This window comes from Globicephala melas, chromosome 8, assembly GCF_963455315.2.
Source record: "Globicephala melas chromosome 8, mGloMel1.2, whole genome shotgun sequence".
Classification (NCBI taxonomy): domain Eukaryota; kingdom Metazoa; phylum Chordata; class Mammalia; order Artiodactyla; family Delphinidae; genus Globicephala; species Globicephala melas.
This window is the reverse complement of record NC_083321.1, coordinates 44,858,624-44,877,233: the sequence shown is the minus strand read 5'-3', so window position 1 is coordinate 44,877,233 and position 18,610 is coordinate 44,858,624. Positions and strand designations below refer to the sequence as shown.

Sequence of the window (18,610 nt, the reverse complement as noted above, 5' to 3'; positions counted from 1 at the left end):
AGCCACGTGCCAGGGCCCGTTCTAGGCAATGGGGGCACAGCAGTGAACAAAATGAACACATACTGCCCAAGATAAAGAAGAGAAATTATTTTACATAGTGGCAAGTGCTGAGGAGACAAAATAAAGCAGGGAAGGGGATATGAGATGTCGGGGGCAGTGGGAGTGGTTAGGTTTTAGATCAGACAAGCAGGGCAGGCCTCGGTGGGAACATGACTTTTTTTTTTTGCGTTACGCGGGCCTCTCACTGTTGTGGCCTCTCCCGTTGCGGAGCACAGGCTCTGGACGCGCAGGCTCAGTGGCCATGGCTCACGGGCCCAGCCGCTCCGCGGCATGTGGGATCTTCCCAGACCGGGTCACGAACCCGTGTCCCCTGCATCGGCAGGCGGACTCTCAACCACTGCACCACCAGGGAAGCCCGGAATGCGACTTTTGAGCCCCTGTGAGCTCCTGAGGTGAAGGGCACTTGGCCATCACTCAATCCTGTTTTGCAGACTTCCACCCTCCCCCACTGCCCCAGGAAGACCCTTACTGCCTGGATGATGCTCCCCGAAACCTGGGCTTCCTGGTCCGCATGCAGGGGGGCATCCTCTACGTGTACGATAACACAAAGATGCTGGAATGCCAGGAGCCCCACAGCCTGCCCTACCCGGACCTGGAGACCTACACGGTGGACATGAGCCACATCCTGGCTCTCATCACCCATGGCCCCACGTAAGCCCCCCGAGTCTGCCTCTCTTTGCAGGGGTGCTATCCTGTAGGAAGGGACCGGGGGAGGCCTCTTGCTGTGGGCTTCTCCTCAGCTAAACCACCCCCAGAAAGAGGGTGGTTTCCCCTTTCCCCAGTGCTTTGTGGGTTTCTGCCACAATCTTCCTTCACAGGCTGGCATATTCTTAAAGTCGCTACTACCTGTCCCTTCTGCACGCACAGGTGTGGGGCGTCTGCTTGCTGCTGGCCACCTGTGCACCTTAAAATGGCGGTCACTCCTCCCCCCAGGCAGGACGGCAGCCTTGCAGAGAGTTACCAGCCTAGGGCATTACTGCAGGTGGGGGAGTGATGAAGACTGTTGCTTCCTCTGTTGGCTTTTCTGTGTTTCTGGAGGGGAGAGTGCAGGGAGCCTGGGAACTTAGCCACGACCCCTGTGTCGCCTGTAGGCTTGGCTCGAGCTAACCTGGCAGGGAGCTGTCTTCCTGGGCCCTCGCTTCTTGGTGAGCACTTAAGCGAATCAGCAGTGGAGGCTCAGCCTGCCCGGGCCCTGAGCCCCTCTGACAGCGGCTGTGCTGTGAATACCAAGCCAGGACTGGGGGTCCGGGGGAGGGGGAGGAAGCTGGTCACGGCTGAGGGACTTATCTCTTGCCCTGCCTTTTGGGGTTCGCTGGAAGTGGGGCGATGCCGTGTCTGAGGTGGGAGGGTGGGCCCCGAAGGGATGGACAGAGTGGGTCTTGGTCCTCGGTGATCTGAGGGCAGACGTAAGAGCCGGGAGGGGAAAGGGTAGTTCCCGGGAGCTTGCCTCAGCCAGGAAGAGCAGGAGCTTTGAGGGGAAGCCTGGGGGATGGGACTGCTCCCCACGTGTGTGAGCAGTGGCTGTCGTCAGGGCGAGTCCCGCTGGGGAAGGGACTGGGCGATATGGCCTTGGGGATCCCGTCCGACCCAGACTGTCCCGTGCTTGGCTCTGGGGCTCATCCAGCTGATGGTGCTGGTGCGGGGCCGGCGGCTGCTCTTCACGCACGTCTCAGTGACGGGGCGCCAGAGGAGCTGTGTGTGTTTGGGGGCCACAGGGAAGCAGGGTGGCCTGGCTTGTGATTGAAGGTTCCACGTGGCTGTGGGCACAGGCACCTGGCAGTTGGCTGAGAATAGGGAGTGCTCCCACCTGCAGTGGCCTTTGCCAGCCGGTGGGGACATCAGTCCTTGCAGAGATGGTAACCCCTACGTTTCTAGTGGCCCATGATGCAGAACATCCTCCCCTCATCCTGAAGCCTCAGAGTTGAGAAGTCTTCAGGTCTCAGGGTTTGGGGGATGTCATTTGGTCACAGGGTGGTTCTCTGCTGCCAAGGTGGGCAGGTCACGCCTTAAGGTTTGACTGTATTATCAATCTTTTTCACTTTTTCACTCTTTTCAAGGAGTGAAAGGTGGCTGAGGATAGATGGGAGGAAGGAAAGACGGAAGGGCTGAAGGAGGGAGATCCTCCTTGAGTGTCCACTCTGCTGAGTTGGGCCCTTCACACACATAAGCCAGTTCAACCCTCATTTCAGTCTTGGGCATTGCTGGCTCCATACCTGTTCATGAGAGATAGCAGCTTGGGATGAATTGCCTAAGCCCGTAAGGCTAGAAGTTAAGGAACCCGTGTGAGGTTGCAGTCAGCTCTCTACTGCCCCCATCGACTCACATGGCTGTGGTTCCACACTTCAGCTGGGTCTGCAGAAAGCGGGCCCCTCCGTACCCCTCCCTGCTCCGTCCTGACCTTCCGCCCAGGGGTCGGTCGCCGCAGACACTGGAGGTCTCCAGACTAGAGAGCTTGCTGTGCCTTCTTCTCAACTGTGGTTTCTCCCCCTTCCCAATCTGCAGGAAAACGTATTGTCACCGGCGACTGAACTTTCTGGAATCCAAGTTCAGCCTTCACGAGATGCTAAATGAAATGGCCGAGTTCAAAGAGTTGAAGAGCAACCCTCACCGAGACTTCTATAACGTGAGAAAGGTGCGTTAGCCGGCCGGTGTTCAGAGCCGGTGCCCTAGCCCGTCCGGGCTCGGCCCCCTGCGTAGCCTTCCTATGTACAGAGGGAAGACTGGCCAGTTGCCTTCCGTGCGGCAGGCCACGCCTCAGGTGGTACTTGGTATGACATGGTGGAAACCTTTGTCCATGTTGTGTATCTGTTGGAACGTGCCCTCCTCCTTGAGAAATAGGGCATGGCCTATTAAGTGGTTATAAGAGTGGAGACCAGCCTACTTTTACAGTAGAGAATGTATTAAATTTATCATGGATTGAGAAAAGCTATTAAGGCCTCTTTGGACTTGGGAGTTTGTGGCCCTGCTTCCTTCTGCATGGGGCGTATTTAAGGCCCCCCTCTCTGGCCTTCCCCTAGAGTGGAGAGCCTGCAGGGGCCGCAGTCGGGGCCGACGTGCAGGTTAAATGATCACGGACTTCCGCTTTGCCATTTTATTCCGTGTGACTGATATACAGCGAGCGTGGGATCAGTGCCAAGCGTGGGGCCTTTGATGCCTAATGAGAGGACTTCCTGTCCACAAGCAGCTCCCAGCCTGTTACTGTTAGTGTGATAGGTGTGTGACCAGGGTGTCTTTCAGGGAGAGGCCAGGACTGAGGTGACTTTGAGTAGGAGTTTGCCAGGCAGAGGGCAGGGCAGGGGGTGGAAGTGATGGCCCAGCAGGTAGAGGGAGCTGTGGCTACAAGCAGCAGCAGGGGGAGAGTGGCCTGAGACAGGAGGGAGCGCGAGGGTGCCGGTACAGCTGCAAGGGGTGCAGTGTGGCTGGAGCTCGGGGGTGGGGGCAGAGGCTCGTGGCGGGCTGTGGGGAGTGAGCCTGCAGGTGTGGGTGAGGTTCTGGATCACGCAAGGGCCCACAGGTTTGTCAGAGGCAGCAGGGAGGCGGGCGGGGGTGTGGCGCTGCTCTGGGACAGAAGCTCCGGGGAGAAGGGTGGGGTAAGGCTATGCCCGGAGGAGGGGTGGCCACATCTGAACTGAGTCACAGCAGGGTTGTCATGGCCACAGGGGCCTCTGTCCCAGTGCCACCCTCTCCCTGGGGTCAGCTTTGACAAGGGAGGGTAGGCCAGAGGAGGTTGTGTCTCCTCTGGGGAGCCCAGCTCAGGCCTCCCTGACCCCCTGCCTGGGAGCACTCAGCAGTACTACGTGGACGGCCTTCTCCAGCGAGGCCCCGAGATCACCTCTGCTAAGCTGCATCCCACTTGGATGGGATCAAGAGCCCCCAGGGTGCAAGCTGGGCTTCTGCTCCTGGGCTCTGAGGCTCACGGAAGAGTCTCGGGGATTTCCAGGCAGAGGTGAAAGGATGTGCGTTAGACGTCACCTCCGTGGCATAGTCACCTTCAAGCACCATCTGTTTCTTCTGTGTGATCCTCAGGTGCTCAGACAGCTGGGTGCCTCAGTCATTAGGTCAGCTCCTCTCTGCCCTGCCCGAAGGAACCCTACAACGCCCAGATGGGTGTCCAAGAAAACTCCTTGCCCAGCCCTGCGCAGCCCTGCCCTCTGCCCACGTGCGCGCTCTGGGCCTGACTGCTTCCTGCTGCCTGCGCCTGACTGCACTGGCTCCGACACTGTCTGCTTCTAAGGCGGGGCCCCAGTGGGTGTTTGCGCTCTCTGGCCACCATGAGGGCGAGAGTCCTAGGGGGCAGGGGGCGAAGGGGCTGTGGTTACATACCAGAGCCCATCCTCGCATTCCCTGTCAGTCTGGGGGCTCATGTGCTCTCTGGACAGAGGTGGCCTTGAGCCCCGTGCTCTGACACAGTGGGCTGTTCTCTGGCACCACAGCTATCCGTAAACGCACGTCCAGGTCAGGCTGTGCCCGCCCCTCCCTGCCTCCTGAGTGCTGGCTGCTTCATCTTACCCTGGAAGCCTGTGCTAGGGGAGGAGAGCTGACTTGCTGAAGTTCAGGCCGGGCTGGGAGGTGGCCTCCATACTTCCAAGTGGCTGTCAGTGTCACAGGGGCAGGCCAGGGTCCTGCTCTGAGGCAGGAGCTGTGCCTGGCTGTGGGTCAGTGTGGGCGGTACTTGTGAAATTACCTGCAACGTCACATCAGGTCATGGGTTATGGCACCGTGAGGCCAAACCAGCAGGACTGTGTCACTGAGATGACTGTTTTCTGCTCAGAGCTGAGAATGAGGGGCTGAGTGTTCGCTGCTTGGGAGTTGGGTAAGATTAGGCCTTACCCACTTCGGTTTAAATGTCATATCAGGGATAGCAGATAGGTTTCGTCTTCTGTGCCAAACTTGACCAACGGGGAGCGGCTACCTGAGGCTACTCCCGAAGCTTAGTGAAGAGTGCTGTAATTGATCACCGATGTTTGCCACAGGGGTGGAAATAGTCAGCGTTGGCTTAGGGGCCGGGTATTGGCCAGCCCTGTTTAGAAACTCTACTGTTCGTTTAGACCCAGGTCTTAGATGAAAGCAAGGAATGCTCTTGGGTCTTCTGGTGAGTTGAAAATGCTGACCTCCAAGGACAGGCTCTTTTACTTGTTCCTAAAATAATCACCTTGGTAAGTTTGAAGTTTGGATCAGATGCATCCTGGATTATCCAGTTGTTTTCCTCCCTCATCTAGTGACTCCTGGGGATGAGGACAGGCTGCACCCCCTGCAGCGTGTCATTGCTATGCTAGAAGACAGCAAGAAAGCCCAGAATGTGCTAAGTCATGCTGAGGTAGTTGAGCCCAGCTGTGTCCAGATGAGATTACTCCGGCTGACCTCCGCTTGTGTGTCCCACATGAGCCCAGCCCATCCGTGTTGTGCCTGAGCCTGTGTACTGCTGTGTGACGTTTTAACTTTTGGTGCTTCCTTTCTCTGATGCCTAGTGGTCTGTTTTTCTGGTAGGAGTGGCAGGATTAAGGGCAGGAAGGGCTCTGATGAGTGAGTGATGTTGGTCAGTGATATGGGCTGGCTGATTAAAAAGCTCACAGAGGTTCAGTGGATCAGATGTCTGGTTTGGCATGACTTGGAGATGCCTGGCCAGCTGTGAACAGCATTCTTTGGCCTGAGGTCAGCCGCCTCCTCACCCCAGCCCTGGCAGAGTGCCCAGTCAGCTGCAGCAGGGACTGCAGAGTGTGGGCTGGCAGCTGGCAGCACCCTGGTCAGTGAGGCTGCTGCCACCCTCCTGGGGGAACCTCCCTCAGGCCCCTTGGGCTCATGGAAGGGGGTCAGGATGTTCACTGTGACTTCAGGCCATCTCTCAGCTTAGCCAGGCCTCCGTTTCTTTAGGGCTAGTGGCTGAGGGGAATGCTCTGAGGGCTCCAGAGAGGTCAATGGCAAGTGTGGGATTTTGTGGGGCATTAGGTGGGTCCTCAGGTTTCTAGGAGGTTGTGGATATCATCGAAACTATTGGAACCTCCTACACCTGTTCATTGGTCCATTCATCCATCCATTGATTCAACATCATACCAGGCTCTGGGGTAGGCGCTGGAGGCTTAGATGCATCAGACATGGTCCCTGTCCTTGAGGACTGAGCTCCCAGTCTAGTGATGAAGTAGACAGAAAATTATTAGATCAGATTGGAGGACATAAACAGTGACGGGAGTGTCTGTGCTAGAGTCCCAGGTTGGGCAAGGGAAAAAATGATCCGCTGTGCTTGCGGGATCAGGACAGGCTGCCACGTGGAGGAAGTCGTGGGAAATTTCTTGGTGGATGGATCGGTGGGGAGGAGGGAAGGCATGCCAGGCTGAGGACACGCGGTGTGAATAGCATGGCACCTCGGGCACCTGTAAGTGGGGGTGTCCTGGCTGGAGCAGAGAGCAGGGCAGTGGCAAGGTGAGACTTAAGGCTTGAAGTAAGCCTTGAATCTCAGGCTAAGGAGCTTGGGCTTTATCTTGAACACTTGGGGGCACTGATGATTTGTTAACAGGGATAGTGGCTGGATCTGACCTACATTTAAAAAAGATCTCTTGGTGCTGTAAGGAGGGGGACTGGGCAGCAAGGCTAGGCGGAGGAAGACCAGTTCCAAAGTCTACAGGAGAAATGGGGCGGGGGATCTGGCGCCAGTGCAGGTGCTGAGGCTCTGCGCTCCACACCGAAGCCTGGATGTCCTGGCTCCTGTTGCCGGGGGGAGGTGGCCCAGCTCACGTGCTGGGGGCCACTGTGTTGCAGGTGGACACGCACATCCACGCAGCTGCCTGCATGAACCAGAAGCACCTGCTGCGCTTCATCAAGCATACGTACCAGACGGAGCCCGACCGGACAGTTGCCGAGAAGTGGGGCCGGAAGATCACCCTGCGGCAGGTGTTCGACAGCCTGCACATGGACCCGTACGACCTCACTGTGGACTCGCTGGATGTCCATGCGGTGAGTGAGCTCGGCCAAAGGGCCTCGTGCAGTCCTGGCAGGGGACTCAGCCCCCTGGAAAGGAGCCAGGATTGGGCTTGGAGAGAGGCTGGCCACGTAGGCATCTCTTTCTCTTCTAGCCGTGGATGATACGGAACAGGGTTCTTGGCCTTGCTGATCAATAGAAATTGACTAGAGGCTAGACAAGAAATTTAGGCAAGGCTTTATTGGGGACCCTGCTGCAGCAGGGGGGAGCGAGAACAAACAGGTTCCCTTTCGTGCTTGCTCCCTGTGTGGGGAGTGAGCTTGTACCTTATATGGGGTAAGGGTAGGGATGTGTCCCGGGGTTGGGCGGGAGCGATGGCTTAGGTGGTTTGCCCACCCCTCTGGTGGTGTTGAGTGCAGGGGGCATGCTCAGTACCCTGCTTTTGCTTCCAACACCCCGTTTTTGCTCCAGGCTCTTCAGAAGTGGCAGTTGGGTTTTTTGGTCTCTTTGTATCTTTTTTTTTTTTTTTTTTGCGGTACGCGGGCCTCCCACCGCTGTGGCCTCTCCCGTTGCGGAGCACAAGCTCTGGACGCGCAGGCTCAGCGGCCATGGCTCCTGGGCCCAGCCGCTCCGCGGCATGTGGGATCTTCCCGGACTGGGGCACGAACCTGTGTCCCCTGCATCGGCAGGCGGACTCTCAACCACTGCGCCACCAGGGAAGCCCTCTTTGTATCTTTTGTCCATAATTTGCCCCAACGGTGCATGCACACAGTTATTTTTAGTCCTATATAGTTTCTTTGCATTTTGCTGCTTGAGGAGACGTTTGTCCAGGTGCAAGTACTGTAGCACTGCAGCAAGGAGTCCCAGGTCCCAGCCTGTCTCATGGGGACTGTGAGAGGTAGTTTGTCCTCAGAGAGTAACAGGGCTGGGACAGGGGAAAAGAGTGTGTGACTTGGTCAGAGAGGTCCCTGTTAATTCCACTTAGGAGTTGTGTGACCTTAAGCAACTCATTTAAGCTTTTATTTCCTTGCTTATAAAATGGTGACTGCCACGTGCCTTATTGACATTACAAAGTTATTAAAATACTAACTGATGGTGCAGCTGCTATAGAAAACAGTATGGCAGCTCCTCAGAAAGTTAAATATAGAATTACCGTACATTCTAGCCATTCCACTCCTAGGTATGTACCCCAAAGAATTGAAAGCAGGGACTAAAACTGTTACTTGCACATTAATGCTTATAGCAGCATTATTCACAGTGGCCAAAAAGTGGAAGCAAACCAAGTGTCCATCAACAGATGAATGGATAAATGAAATGCACACACACACACTGGAATATTATTCAGTCCTAAAAAGGAATAAAGTACTGATATCTGCTACATCCATGGATGAAGCTTGAAAACATTATGATAAGTCAAAGAAGCCAGACACAAAAGGACAAATACTGTATGATTCCACTTGTATGAGGCATCTAGAATAGGCAGACTCATAGAGACAGAAAGGAGAATGGTGGTTACCAGGGTCTGGGGGAGCTATTGTTTAGTGGGTGCAGAGTTTCAGTTTTACAACATGAAAAGAGTTATGGGGATGGATGGTGGTGATAGTTGCATGGCAACGTGAATGTATTTTATACCACTGAACTGTATACTTAAAAATGGTTAAGAAGGTAAATTTTGTGTTATGTACATTTCACCACAATAAAAAAATCTTAAACCAGACACTGAATGAGGCAACGTGGAGAAAAGTGCCTTATGAAGTCTAAGCGGTAATAGGACACACATTATCACTGATGGTTCAGTATTTTCGGCTCACTCAGCCAGCCCTGCTCCTGGAGGCATGAGGCCCTCGATCCCCCTTTACAGAGGGCCTTGCAAAAGGACCCCAGTGCTGGCTGAGTGAGGATGCATGATCCTGGCCCTGGGACTTCCCAGGTTTTCATGCAAGAACTGACACAGAAGGTATCTTTCAGTGTGGCTCACAGAGGCCACCTTGTAAAGGCCTGAAGGGGTCATGTGTGTGGTGGCTGCATGGTGATCTGGCTGGTGTCCCTTCTCCCCAGGGCCGGCAGACGTTCCACCGCTTTGACAAGTTCAACTCCAAATACAACCCTGTGGGGGCCAGTGAGCTCCGAGACCTGTATTTGAAAACTGAAAACTACCTGGGAGGAGAGTACTTTGCTCGGATGGTCAAGGTGGGTGAGCCCTGGACCTCTCCAAGCCCTCCTCGGATTCCTGACAGCATCTGCGTTCATGGGGTGGGGGCCCCGCAGGGCCTCCTGTCCTCTTCCCCTTCGTGAATCCCCGTCCATCCACCATCCAGCTCAGGCGAGGTGCAGGTGCCTGGGTGCCAAGTGCTGTGGCCCTGGCCGCTGACTCCCGAGTGCGCAGGCTGTGCTGTGTGTGGACTGTGCTGACTGCAGGCAAGAGGGGGGGGAGGGTGTCCACTGCTGGCCCAGCTCTCGGCATCCAGGCTTGCTGCTCTGTGTGTTTGCAGCCTGCACCGGGTATAGGTTAGCCCCATTTGGAGATGCTTCTGCTGTCTGGCCTGGTCATGTGTGTGACTGTGCAGGTCCAAGGCCTTCTTCCCTAGAAAGGTGGAGTTAGTGCTGACGGGGCAGCAAGGGGATGTAGATCAGGCCTTCTGAGCCCAGGAGCAGGTGGCTGAGGGAGCTGCAGGATCTAGCAGCTGGGGTGCTCTGGGCTGACCTGAGCTCTTCTTGGTGCCAGGAGGTGGCCCAGGAGCTGGAGGAGAGCAAGTACCAGTACTCAGAGCCACGGCTCTCCATCTACGGCTGCAGTCCTGAGGAGTGGTCCAACCTGGCCCGCTGGTTCATCCAGCACAAGGTCTACTCACCCAACATGCGCTGGATCATCCAGGTGCCCCGGATCTAGTAAGTGAGGCAGCTGCTGTCTACCTGTGTCCTCTGGGGTCGCCAGCCTGTCCCACAGGAGCTGCTGAGTCTGTGCTGCTGAGGGACAGGGCCTGTTCCAGTGCCAGCCTAGGCCTCTCTGCCCCAGGGATTTTCCTACAGGGCGGGGTGGTTGGCAAAGACGTCCTTGTGACACTTCAACTCTGTTCTTTGAAGAACATACATGTGTAGAGGCCTGGTGGGAACTACTGCCCATCTTCTTGTCACTGTGGTTTGAGGATGGGCTATCCTTTTGGGTGAGGCCCAGGGTCTGAATGACCTGATGCGGGGCCTACACTGCTGGCCCTCTCCCTGGATATGACTCAGACCACCACTGTCCTCTCCAGTCTGGCCAATGTGGCCCCTGGATGGGCCTGGGACACGTGGTTTAGGGGAACTGAGCTGAGGGGAGAGAGTTGGAATCCTGAATCCTGGCACCCCACTCCCAGATTGGCCTCTAGCTGGAGAAAGCTCTCTGATGGGTATGGGTAGGTGTTGAGTGTGCCACCAATGCCTAGTGTTGCAGAACTTGGCGAGGAGGGGAGGATCTGTATTGGAGCCCTACCTCTGAATCTACCCTGGGTGTTTAAATGGGGATCTGTGCTGCCTGAGGGAAGGGACTGGGGAGGCTGGTCTCTGATGGGCCAAGGGGGCTGTTGGGTCCACCTTAATCAGCAAGTCTCCGCTTTCCCCCAGTGACATATTTAGGTCAAAGAAGCTGCTGCCAAGCTTTGGGAAGATGCTGGAGAACATCTTCCTGCCCCTTTTTGAGGCCACCATTAATCCTCAGGATCACCGAGAGCTTCACCTCTTCCTCAGATATGTAAGTGTGGGTGGTGCCCAGGCAGTGTGCCCAGTGAGGGAGGGACGAGAGGAATCCCCGGGGGGGGGGGGCGGGGGGGGGGGTAGGGTCAGCCTTCCCTTCTAAGATCCTGTCACTGGTGTGCCCCAGGCATGAGGTGGCCAGCCCAAGAAGCTGAATTTCTAGAATAATGAGCCTGCTCCTCTGGGGCAGGCCTGCGGGCATGGGTGGGGTGCTGGGAAGGCAGCCGTGAGGCAGAAAGACTGAGGAGTTAGTTCCTGACCAGGTGGGGCTAGAAGGACTGGCCTCTGTCCCAGCTGTAGCCTCAGGTTGTTACAAATGCAGACATTTCAGGCTCCTGCTTTTGCTTAGAAACCAATGGTCCTCCCACCTTGTTTGGTTAAGCACACAAGCCCCACAAAATATATTTATCTGGTTAGTTGTGGGAGAGTGTGAGAAGCGTGGAAGAGAGACTTAACCAGAAAGGGCATCAGGGGGACAGGAGCTGGTCCCGCCTCCTGGGTGCCCAGAATAGAGTTGGCTGCAGGTGGTGAGAAGCAAGTTCAGCGCCTGGCAGAGTTTATGGGGATGGTTTCTGACAGTGAGGGAGGTGGGGGAGATACCAGAGGGCTGGGAGTGGGGGAAGGAGGGGTGACTGAGTGAGTGTGAGTGTGTGAGTGTGTGAGTGTGTGTAGTGGGAGTTGGGGGGTTGCCAGGAAAGTTTGAAGGGGCTGAGGGACGGCACTGAATTTATGTCTTAGACAAACACCATGCAGGCTGTTGTGTGAAGAAAGGCCTGGAACGGAAGGAGCTGGAGGTGGGGGGCAAGGGGGCAAGGTGAGAGTCAGGGGCCTGCTCCAGCAATGGAGACGTGCGGGGGCCTTGGACCAGCAGTCGCAGCTCACACTGATTATTCGCTCCCTGCTCTGGTGATCCACGCCATGACGTGATCTTGCTTCAGCCTCACGGTTGCCCCCCTTGACATCATTTTGTAGGTGTTAATAGTAAGCAGCATGATTATGTGTTGCTGTGTGTTAGACACTGTGGATTATCTCACTTAATCCTCACGACCGTCCTGTGAAGCTACTAGCTCCGATTTACACATGAGGAAGTGGAAACTGAGAGATCACAGAGCTAGAAAGGGGCAGAAGTGGAATTCGTACCCAGTTCCCTGACCCAGGTGTTGTCATCCCCACATTAAGGAAAGTGAGACGTATACAGACGGTGGGCGGGGCCGCTGGGCGGGCATGGGCACGGGTGGAGAATGGATGGGGCCTGGGCACACCCTGAAGGTGAGCAAGGGGAAAGAGTCACGGGGGGCCTCCTGGTGCCTGGCTTCGTTGGGGAGCAGATGGTGTGCCTTTCAGAGGACACTGCCAACTATGGGGGGACAGCAGGCTTGGGGAGGAGGAGTTGGGGTTTGGACATGTTTTGTGCTTGAGGCCATGGGAGACCCAGTTTGGGGCCCTGCATTAGCAGCCCAGGAGAGGGGCTGACACTGCCCCCATGCTGGGCCCCCAGAGTTCAGGTGCAGCATGGAGCTAGTGAGCGCAGAGCAGAGCGGAACTCGAGGTCCGCCCTGGCACCCAGACCTGTCCAGGCTGTGCTGAGAGCTGCAGTGGGACCCTGTCATTTCCTTTGACACATAATGACCGTGACAGGGAAGATTCTGCCAAGCCCCTGGTGGTCGCTTGCTCCTCTGGGCCCCTACTGCCATTTCGGAACAGGCAGACTCAGCCGGTCCTTCAGGGGCCCCTTCCCAAAGCATAGCTGTGGCTGAGGGACAGGAGCAAAACTGCTCTGCATGCTGGCTGAGAGCTGGGTCCTTGCAGGTACATCCTTCATCAGGGCCTGACCTCTGGGAGCAGGTGACGGGAAGCCTGTGACTCGGGTGGGGCCCTGGGGGTGTAGTGTGGGCCCCAGCTGAGGTGTAAGTGCAGGGGGAGGGTGGGCATCTCCTGAGCTGCTCTGACCCCAAGAGCCATGGCTCAGCCTGCCAAGGGGCCCTCTTGGATGGCACACACCTTGGCCTGTTTGAGAGGCATCCCAGCTGGCCACACCTGGGACATCATGGCCGCTCTAGGGCATCCTCCACCTACAGCCCCAAACAGTGCAGACCCTGAGCCCGTTTAGGCTCAGAGCTGGTCGTCTCACGTGGGAAAGCTCCTTAACTGGCCCTGCTTTGCTGTCAGCCAAGCCCTCCCTCACAGGGTCACTTGAGTATTAAGTTAGCTGATGTGTGGTAAGTGCTTCAAGCAGGCCCTGACATACAGTAGGTGCAGGGGAAATGCCTGTCCCCTTCCCCCTCACAGCTGTTGGCACCGCTGCTGTTGGCACAGCCTAAGGATGGGAGGTGAGTATAGCCGCCTCACCGCTCACCTGGCCTGGCCTGAGCTTCCCTTCACTGTTGCCACCACACAGGGGCTTGGCACTCTCCAGACTGACTTCCCGGGTACCTCTGGAAGCCCCGGAGGGACAGACTGGGGCGCTGCGCCCACTCACTATCCCTGGAAAGAATGGGGCTCAGGCAGGCCACGGGGTCCCCAGCTGAGGTTTCACAGCTGAGAGGCCTGGGCTCCAGTGCCTTCAGCAGGCTCACCTCAGCTGCACATATACCAAGGCCTTTGGCAGCTCGTCTGCCCTGGCTTGACGCAGGACCCCTCCTCCTGCCCAGGTGACGGGGTTTGACAGCGTGGATGATGAGTCCAAGCACAGCGATCACATGTTCTCAGACAAGAGCCCCAGCCCGGACGTCTGGACCAGCGAGCAGAACCCGCCCTACAGCTACTACCTGTACTACATGTATGCCAACATCATGGTGCTCAACAACCTCCGCAGGTGGGTGAGCTGGCCCCTGTGCACACCTCAAACCAGGGGATGCTCCTGGGCCCACCCCACAGGGCACGTACCCACAGGGCACGTACCCATAGGGCTACACACACATGCAGGCGTGCCTGCTGCCACAGATACGATCACACATACAAGGCAGCCAGACCCCATGCCTGGACACACGTCCATACACACACTCACCAACACCTACATGTGTGCACGTCTGTCCCTGATATGATAGAGACACAGGACCTGCTGATACACGTTCACTAACCTCCACGCCAGTGGTGTTCACACGTGCGTCTATCCATTCAGTGAATCACAGCACCTGCCATGTTAAGGCACGGTCCTGGGCACGGGACACATAATAGGGAACAAAACATTGCATCCACGTGCTCATGGAGCTTCCATCCAGTGGTCTCACGCCCAGGCTCCCCACAGCGCACACATGGAGGCGAGGCCCACGAGGCAGGATGCTGAGCCAGTCCCTCCCCACACGTCTAGCGTCCTCCCACCCCTGCTGGGCCACGGGGCCTCAGAGCTCAGCCTCAGCCAGCGCTAGTTTGTGGGTGTGGAAGTTTTGAGGGGGACCATGATTGAAAGGAGACGGCCAGGGTTGGAGCCCTGGGCTGAGCTCTCCGAGGTAGGAGCTCTAGTTCTAGCTCTGCCGTTGCCCTCTCGGTGGCTTCTGACATCTGGGTTTACCCCTTTTTATAACAAGGAGGCTGGACTCCACAGTTTCTCGTGGGCTTTCCTGCTCTGAAGGTCTATGAATCTGGGCTACCAGGCCCTGGGGAAGGGGAGGAGAGGATGGAGGACTAGGCCCTCTCTTCCCAGAGATGAGGTCTCTTGGTTCTGAGGAGCTCTGGGCCTGGGCCTCAGCACCTGGGGAGAGGTTGTTTCCAGGGTGCCCTGCCTCAGCGGTGCGGACCCTGCCATGGGGGACTGTCTCCCCTGGAGTGGGCCCTGAGCTAGCAGTGCAGGCCTGTGGGGCCCGGGGCAGGTGGACCAGGGGTTCTTTCTCACCACAAGCCTCACGTCTGCAGGGAACGGGGCCTGAGCACGTTCCTGTTCCGGCCTCACTGCGGGGAGTCTGGCTCCATCACTCACTTGGTATCTGCTTTCCTGACTGCCGACAACATTTCCCATGGGCTGCTCCTCAAGAAGGTAACTGGGCCCCTGACAGATGGCTGCCCTGCAGTGACAGTCCCGCCCGGGGCTGCCCTGGGGAGGAGTGGGACCACCTGGGCTCCTGCCTGCGCCCTGGGAGGCTCTGGCCAGTGATGCAGGAAGGCCGGGCCTTTTTCTGGGCTGTGCCGTCTGTAGTCTCTTGGCTTCGTATTTAATTATGAAAAAACATAGCCAAATACATCACAATTTAGATTTTCAAAAAAATGGAGAAATGGAAAAAAGTCCTTATTGCTATTACTTTAATAGAAACAGCATTATTAGCTTTTTAGTATTTCCAATTCCCATCTTTTTCCAGAACATATTTCTAATATGCTTATTATCATAAAGAACACAAATTTTTGGTTCCTTCTTCATCCCTTATCGTCACAAGCGTTTTTCTGCGCTGCTCATTCTAAAGGCTGCTGAAAGGACGGCTGCCACTTGCTTGGGCTGTGCCTGATTCAGCCAGGCTCTAGCTGTTGCACAGAATCCACCCAACTTTTTGCTCGTGTAAATCATGCTACCATGAACTCTGTGCATTGTCTTCTCCGTATTTTGACTCACTTCCATAGGAAGGATATTTGTTCCAACTCCTCTCCTTCCCTGGTCCTGGGGAGGTCGAACCGTGTTTCACATTTCTGTGTGGGGTGGCTGCTACATCAGAGAACCACTCTGGCCCGGTCAGGTCCGCCCCTTCCTACCTCCGAGGAGCTGCAGTGTTTACAGTCTCAACCTGAATGTTTGTGGTCAGAGCGCAAAGCAACAAAAGTGGGCATCTCCAGGACTGACCTATTGGGGTCAGCTCCTGGGGGAGGGCAGCTGAGGACGTAGGTTGGGGTCAGCCCGGGGCCTTGTAGGTGCCCTTCCCTTCCTGCCCTGAGCTGTGCCTCCAGTCTGGAGCCAAGAGGGAGCGCTTAGTGGGCAGGAGAGCAGTCCCAGGGAGGGATGGGCCCTGATGCAGTAGTGAGGTAAATGTGGAGGGTGGGCCTGGGGGTCCTGGCGTTGTGGAGCTCGGGGTGACTGGGGGCTCCCGCAGACACTGCCCGGACCCCTGGTTTCCCCTGGTGAATGCTTCTCCCATCCCTCTCTCCCCTCGCTGGCTCTTGTTTCCTGAGTTTGGTGGTTCTTTTGCAGAGTCCGGTGTTGCAGTATCTCTACTACCTTGCTCAGATCCCCATTGCCATGTCTCCTCTTAGCAACAACAGTCTGTTCCTCGAATATTCCAAAAACCCTCTGAGGGAATTCCTGCATAAGGGACTGCATGTTTCTCTCTCCACCGATGACCCCATGCAGTTCCACTACACGAAGGTGAGGACTTTAGGGGCAGATAAGGACTGTAGGGCCTCCCACTGCTGGCACCTGAGCACATGGCTCAGCTCTGCCTTTGGGGTGGCATTGGTGGCCCACTGAAGACAAGAGGTAACTTTCTGGTGAGCGAAGTGCTCCTTCCAGGAGCCCTCGGGGTTCTTGAATCTTTGAGGATTTTTCTTTGCCTTTCATTTTCCGTCTTTGATATTCACTAGCTCTGTGATGTTGGTAGAGCTACTTACTTGACCTCTCTGTATTTTATCCTTCTTCATGTGTAAAATAGGGATAAAATTGTTCCTATGTCCACCTCTACCTTATTCTAAGGATTCATTAAGATAATGAATCAGTGTCTAATGTAGTGTCTGCGTACAGCATGTATTAAAGATGTTAGCTACCATTTTTGTTACCACTATTATTACTAGCACACTGTGGATCTCTGGAAAACTGAAGAGGAAGGGAAAGGCGATGCCATGCATCACTTAGTGTACAAGCACGTTTGGGTGGTACTGATAAGACCAGCCACGGATTAGTAAAAATAGAGGTGCCTGGGTCTTCTAGGACAGGCTCCAAGCTCCAAGCTTCTGGTCTCAGGACCCCTTTATATTATGAAGAACTGAGGCCCTCAGAGAGCTGTGGTTGACATGCCTTGTATCTAGTGATACTTAACTGTGTGAAATTGAAAAATACTAACTCATGTAAAATAACACTAATAAATCATTAAATGTTAACAAACTTAGCAATTTTTATGAGAATAACCATATTTCTGCAAACTACAATAACAAAATACTGAGAATGGCAAGAATGGCGTTTTGAAAATCTCTTTAATGTCTAGTTTGATAGAGGACAGCTGGATTCTCATCTCTGCTTCTTCAGTTAATCTGCTGTGATAAATTACTTTTATCAAGGTGTATGAAGAAAATCTTGCCTCACAAAATGCATAGTTGGAAAAGGGAGGACCTTCCAGAGGCCTTGGGGACCCTCAGGAATGCTGGGACCATGTTTTCAGAACCACTGCTCTACAATACAGAGGCAATGATGTGGCAAAGAGGTGACGGAAGGGCTTGTGATAAATGTCAGACGTTTCACATCCCAGAGGACAAAGTATAAGCACAGCTCAAACCCAAATGCTTCTGGGCTAACACTATCTCACTACTGATCCTTGATCGCTTCTCATTCCTATTTAATGTTCCATCTCTGTTCTTTACTCAGATTAACTTTTATTTTGGATGATCCTAAGAAAATGTGTTAAATACAAAGCAAGACTATAGGATGGGTACTAAAAGTGTGCACGACAGGGAGACAGGCACAGGAGAGCAGGCTGGCATCCCCAGTCATGGGCACAGGGCTTGGAACATGTGTTGGTCAACAGATAAATCTGTAGGTGTTCTTTGATATATCTGGCTTTGGCAACCTGAGCTTTCACACAAAGATCTCCGGAGTTTGTAATTTAAAGGTGGGGGGATATTGTTTTATTATTCAGGTGCCAGTCCTTAAAGAAAAATGAAATCTGCAATGTCAGTCTGATGCTTCTAGCTTGGGAAATATGTGAAGCATTGAAATGGATAGTCTCCCATCTAACACATTTACTTTGGGGGAATCTAGGAAGCACTTATGGAAGAATATGCAATTGCGGCTCAAGTGTGGAAGCTGAGCACGTGTGACCTGTGTGAGATCGCCAGGAACAGTGTGCTGCAGAGCGGCCTCTCGCATCAGGTACGCCGTGTGATTGCACCACCCCATCCCTCCTGTCCTTTCAACACACGTGTACATCGGATGCCTGCTGTGTGCCAGGCACTTTCTTGGCCCTGGGACTGGGGATGAACAGAACAAGCAGGGTCTCTGTCACACTGAAAACTCATATTCTAGGGGAGAACGCTGTGGAGACTCCTGAATTTTCATGGATGCTCTGTCACCTTTTTCAGACCTCTGCTCAAATGTCACCTCCTCAGAGAGGCCTCCCCTGATTACCCACTCTACAATAGCCACACACTTGCCCTCATTCTCCATCATAACATTTATTACTATATGACATTGCCATATGTAGTCATGTGTTTTTCTGTCTTGCCTTCTAGAATGTAAGTTCAGCATTATAGCCCTGGGGCCTAGAATAGACCCTGGCACATAGTGGGCACTCAATACTTCTTGAATAGATGAATAGTACCTAGATTGAATAGAAAACTCTAGGGATGGGACCCAGACATCAGTAATTACAAAAAAATTTTTTGTAGCTCCCTAGGTGATTCTGACATGGAGCCAGGGTTGAGAACCATTGCTCCAGATGGTGTCTTAGGTCCCTGGGGTACCTTCGCTGGGTGGTGTCACTGGTACAGGGAGAGGGCTGCATCTTGCTCTTGTTGGATGCTGATGTAGACAAGAGTTAAGGCTCAAGATTCATTTTGTGGGGACATGATTCCTTGGACTGGCTGTCCCCAGACACACCTGTGCTCTTGTCAGCTCCCGGGAGAGCCTTGCTAGAGTCTTCACGCCTTCATCTTGCCTTCTTCATTGCCAGCAGCTCTTGTAGTTCTTTGCCTTTCTGACCAAGGAAAGCACAGTTGGAAATGACGGGAATGAATGTGGTTGTCAGGGTGACAAGCTCGAGGAGAGGGAGGCCAGGAGGA

General features: G+C 54.7%; 1 protein-coding gene across 3 annotated transcripts in view; it reads left to right on the top strand.

Annotated features, from left to right (window-relative positions):
• The window catches only part of AMPD3 (adenosine monophosphate deaminase 3), a 42,746-nt gene that overhangs the window by 21,439 nt on the left and 2,697 nt on the right, over positions 1-18,610 (top strand). For all 3 annotated transcript variants that reach the window (XM_060303510.1, XM_030831367.2, XM_030831368.2), the window contains exons 5-14: positions 492-711; positions 2,563-2,692; positions 6,814-7,008; positions 9,032-9,163; positions 9,699-9,862; positions 10,577-10,703; positions 13,357-13,520; positions 14,558-14,678; positions 15,816-15,989; positions 17,592-17,702. In XM_060303510.1, coding sequence (XP_060159493.1) covers positions 492-711; positions 2,563-2,692; positions 6,814-7,008; positions 9,032-9,163; positions 9,699-9,862; positions 10,577-10,703; positions 13,357-13,520; positions 14,558-14,678; positions 15,816-15,989; positions 17,592-17,702 — 1,538 coding nt within the window. The remainder of the gene's footprint in view (positions 1-491; positions 712-2,562; positions 2,693-6,813; positions 7,009-9,031; positions 9,164-9,698; positions 9,863-10,576; positions 10,704-13,356; positions 13,521-14,557; positions 14,679-15,815; positions 15,990-17,591; positions 17,703-18,610) is intronic.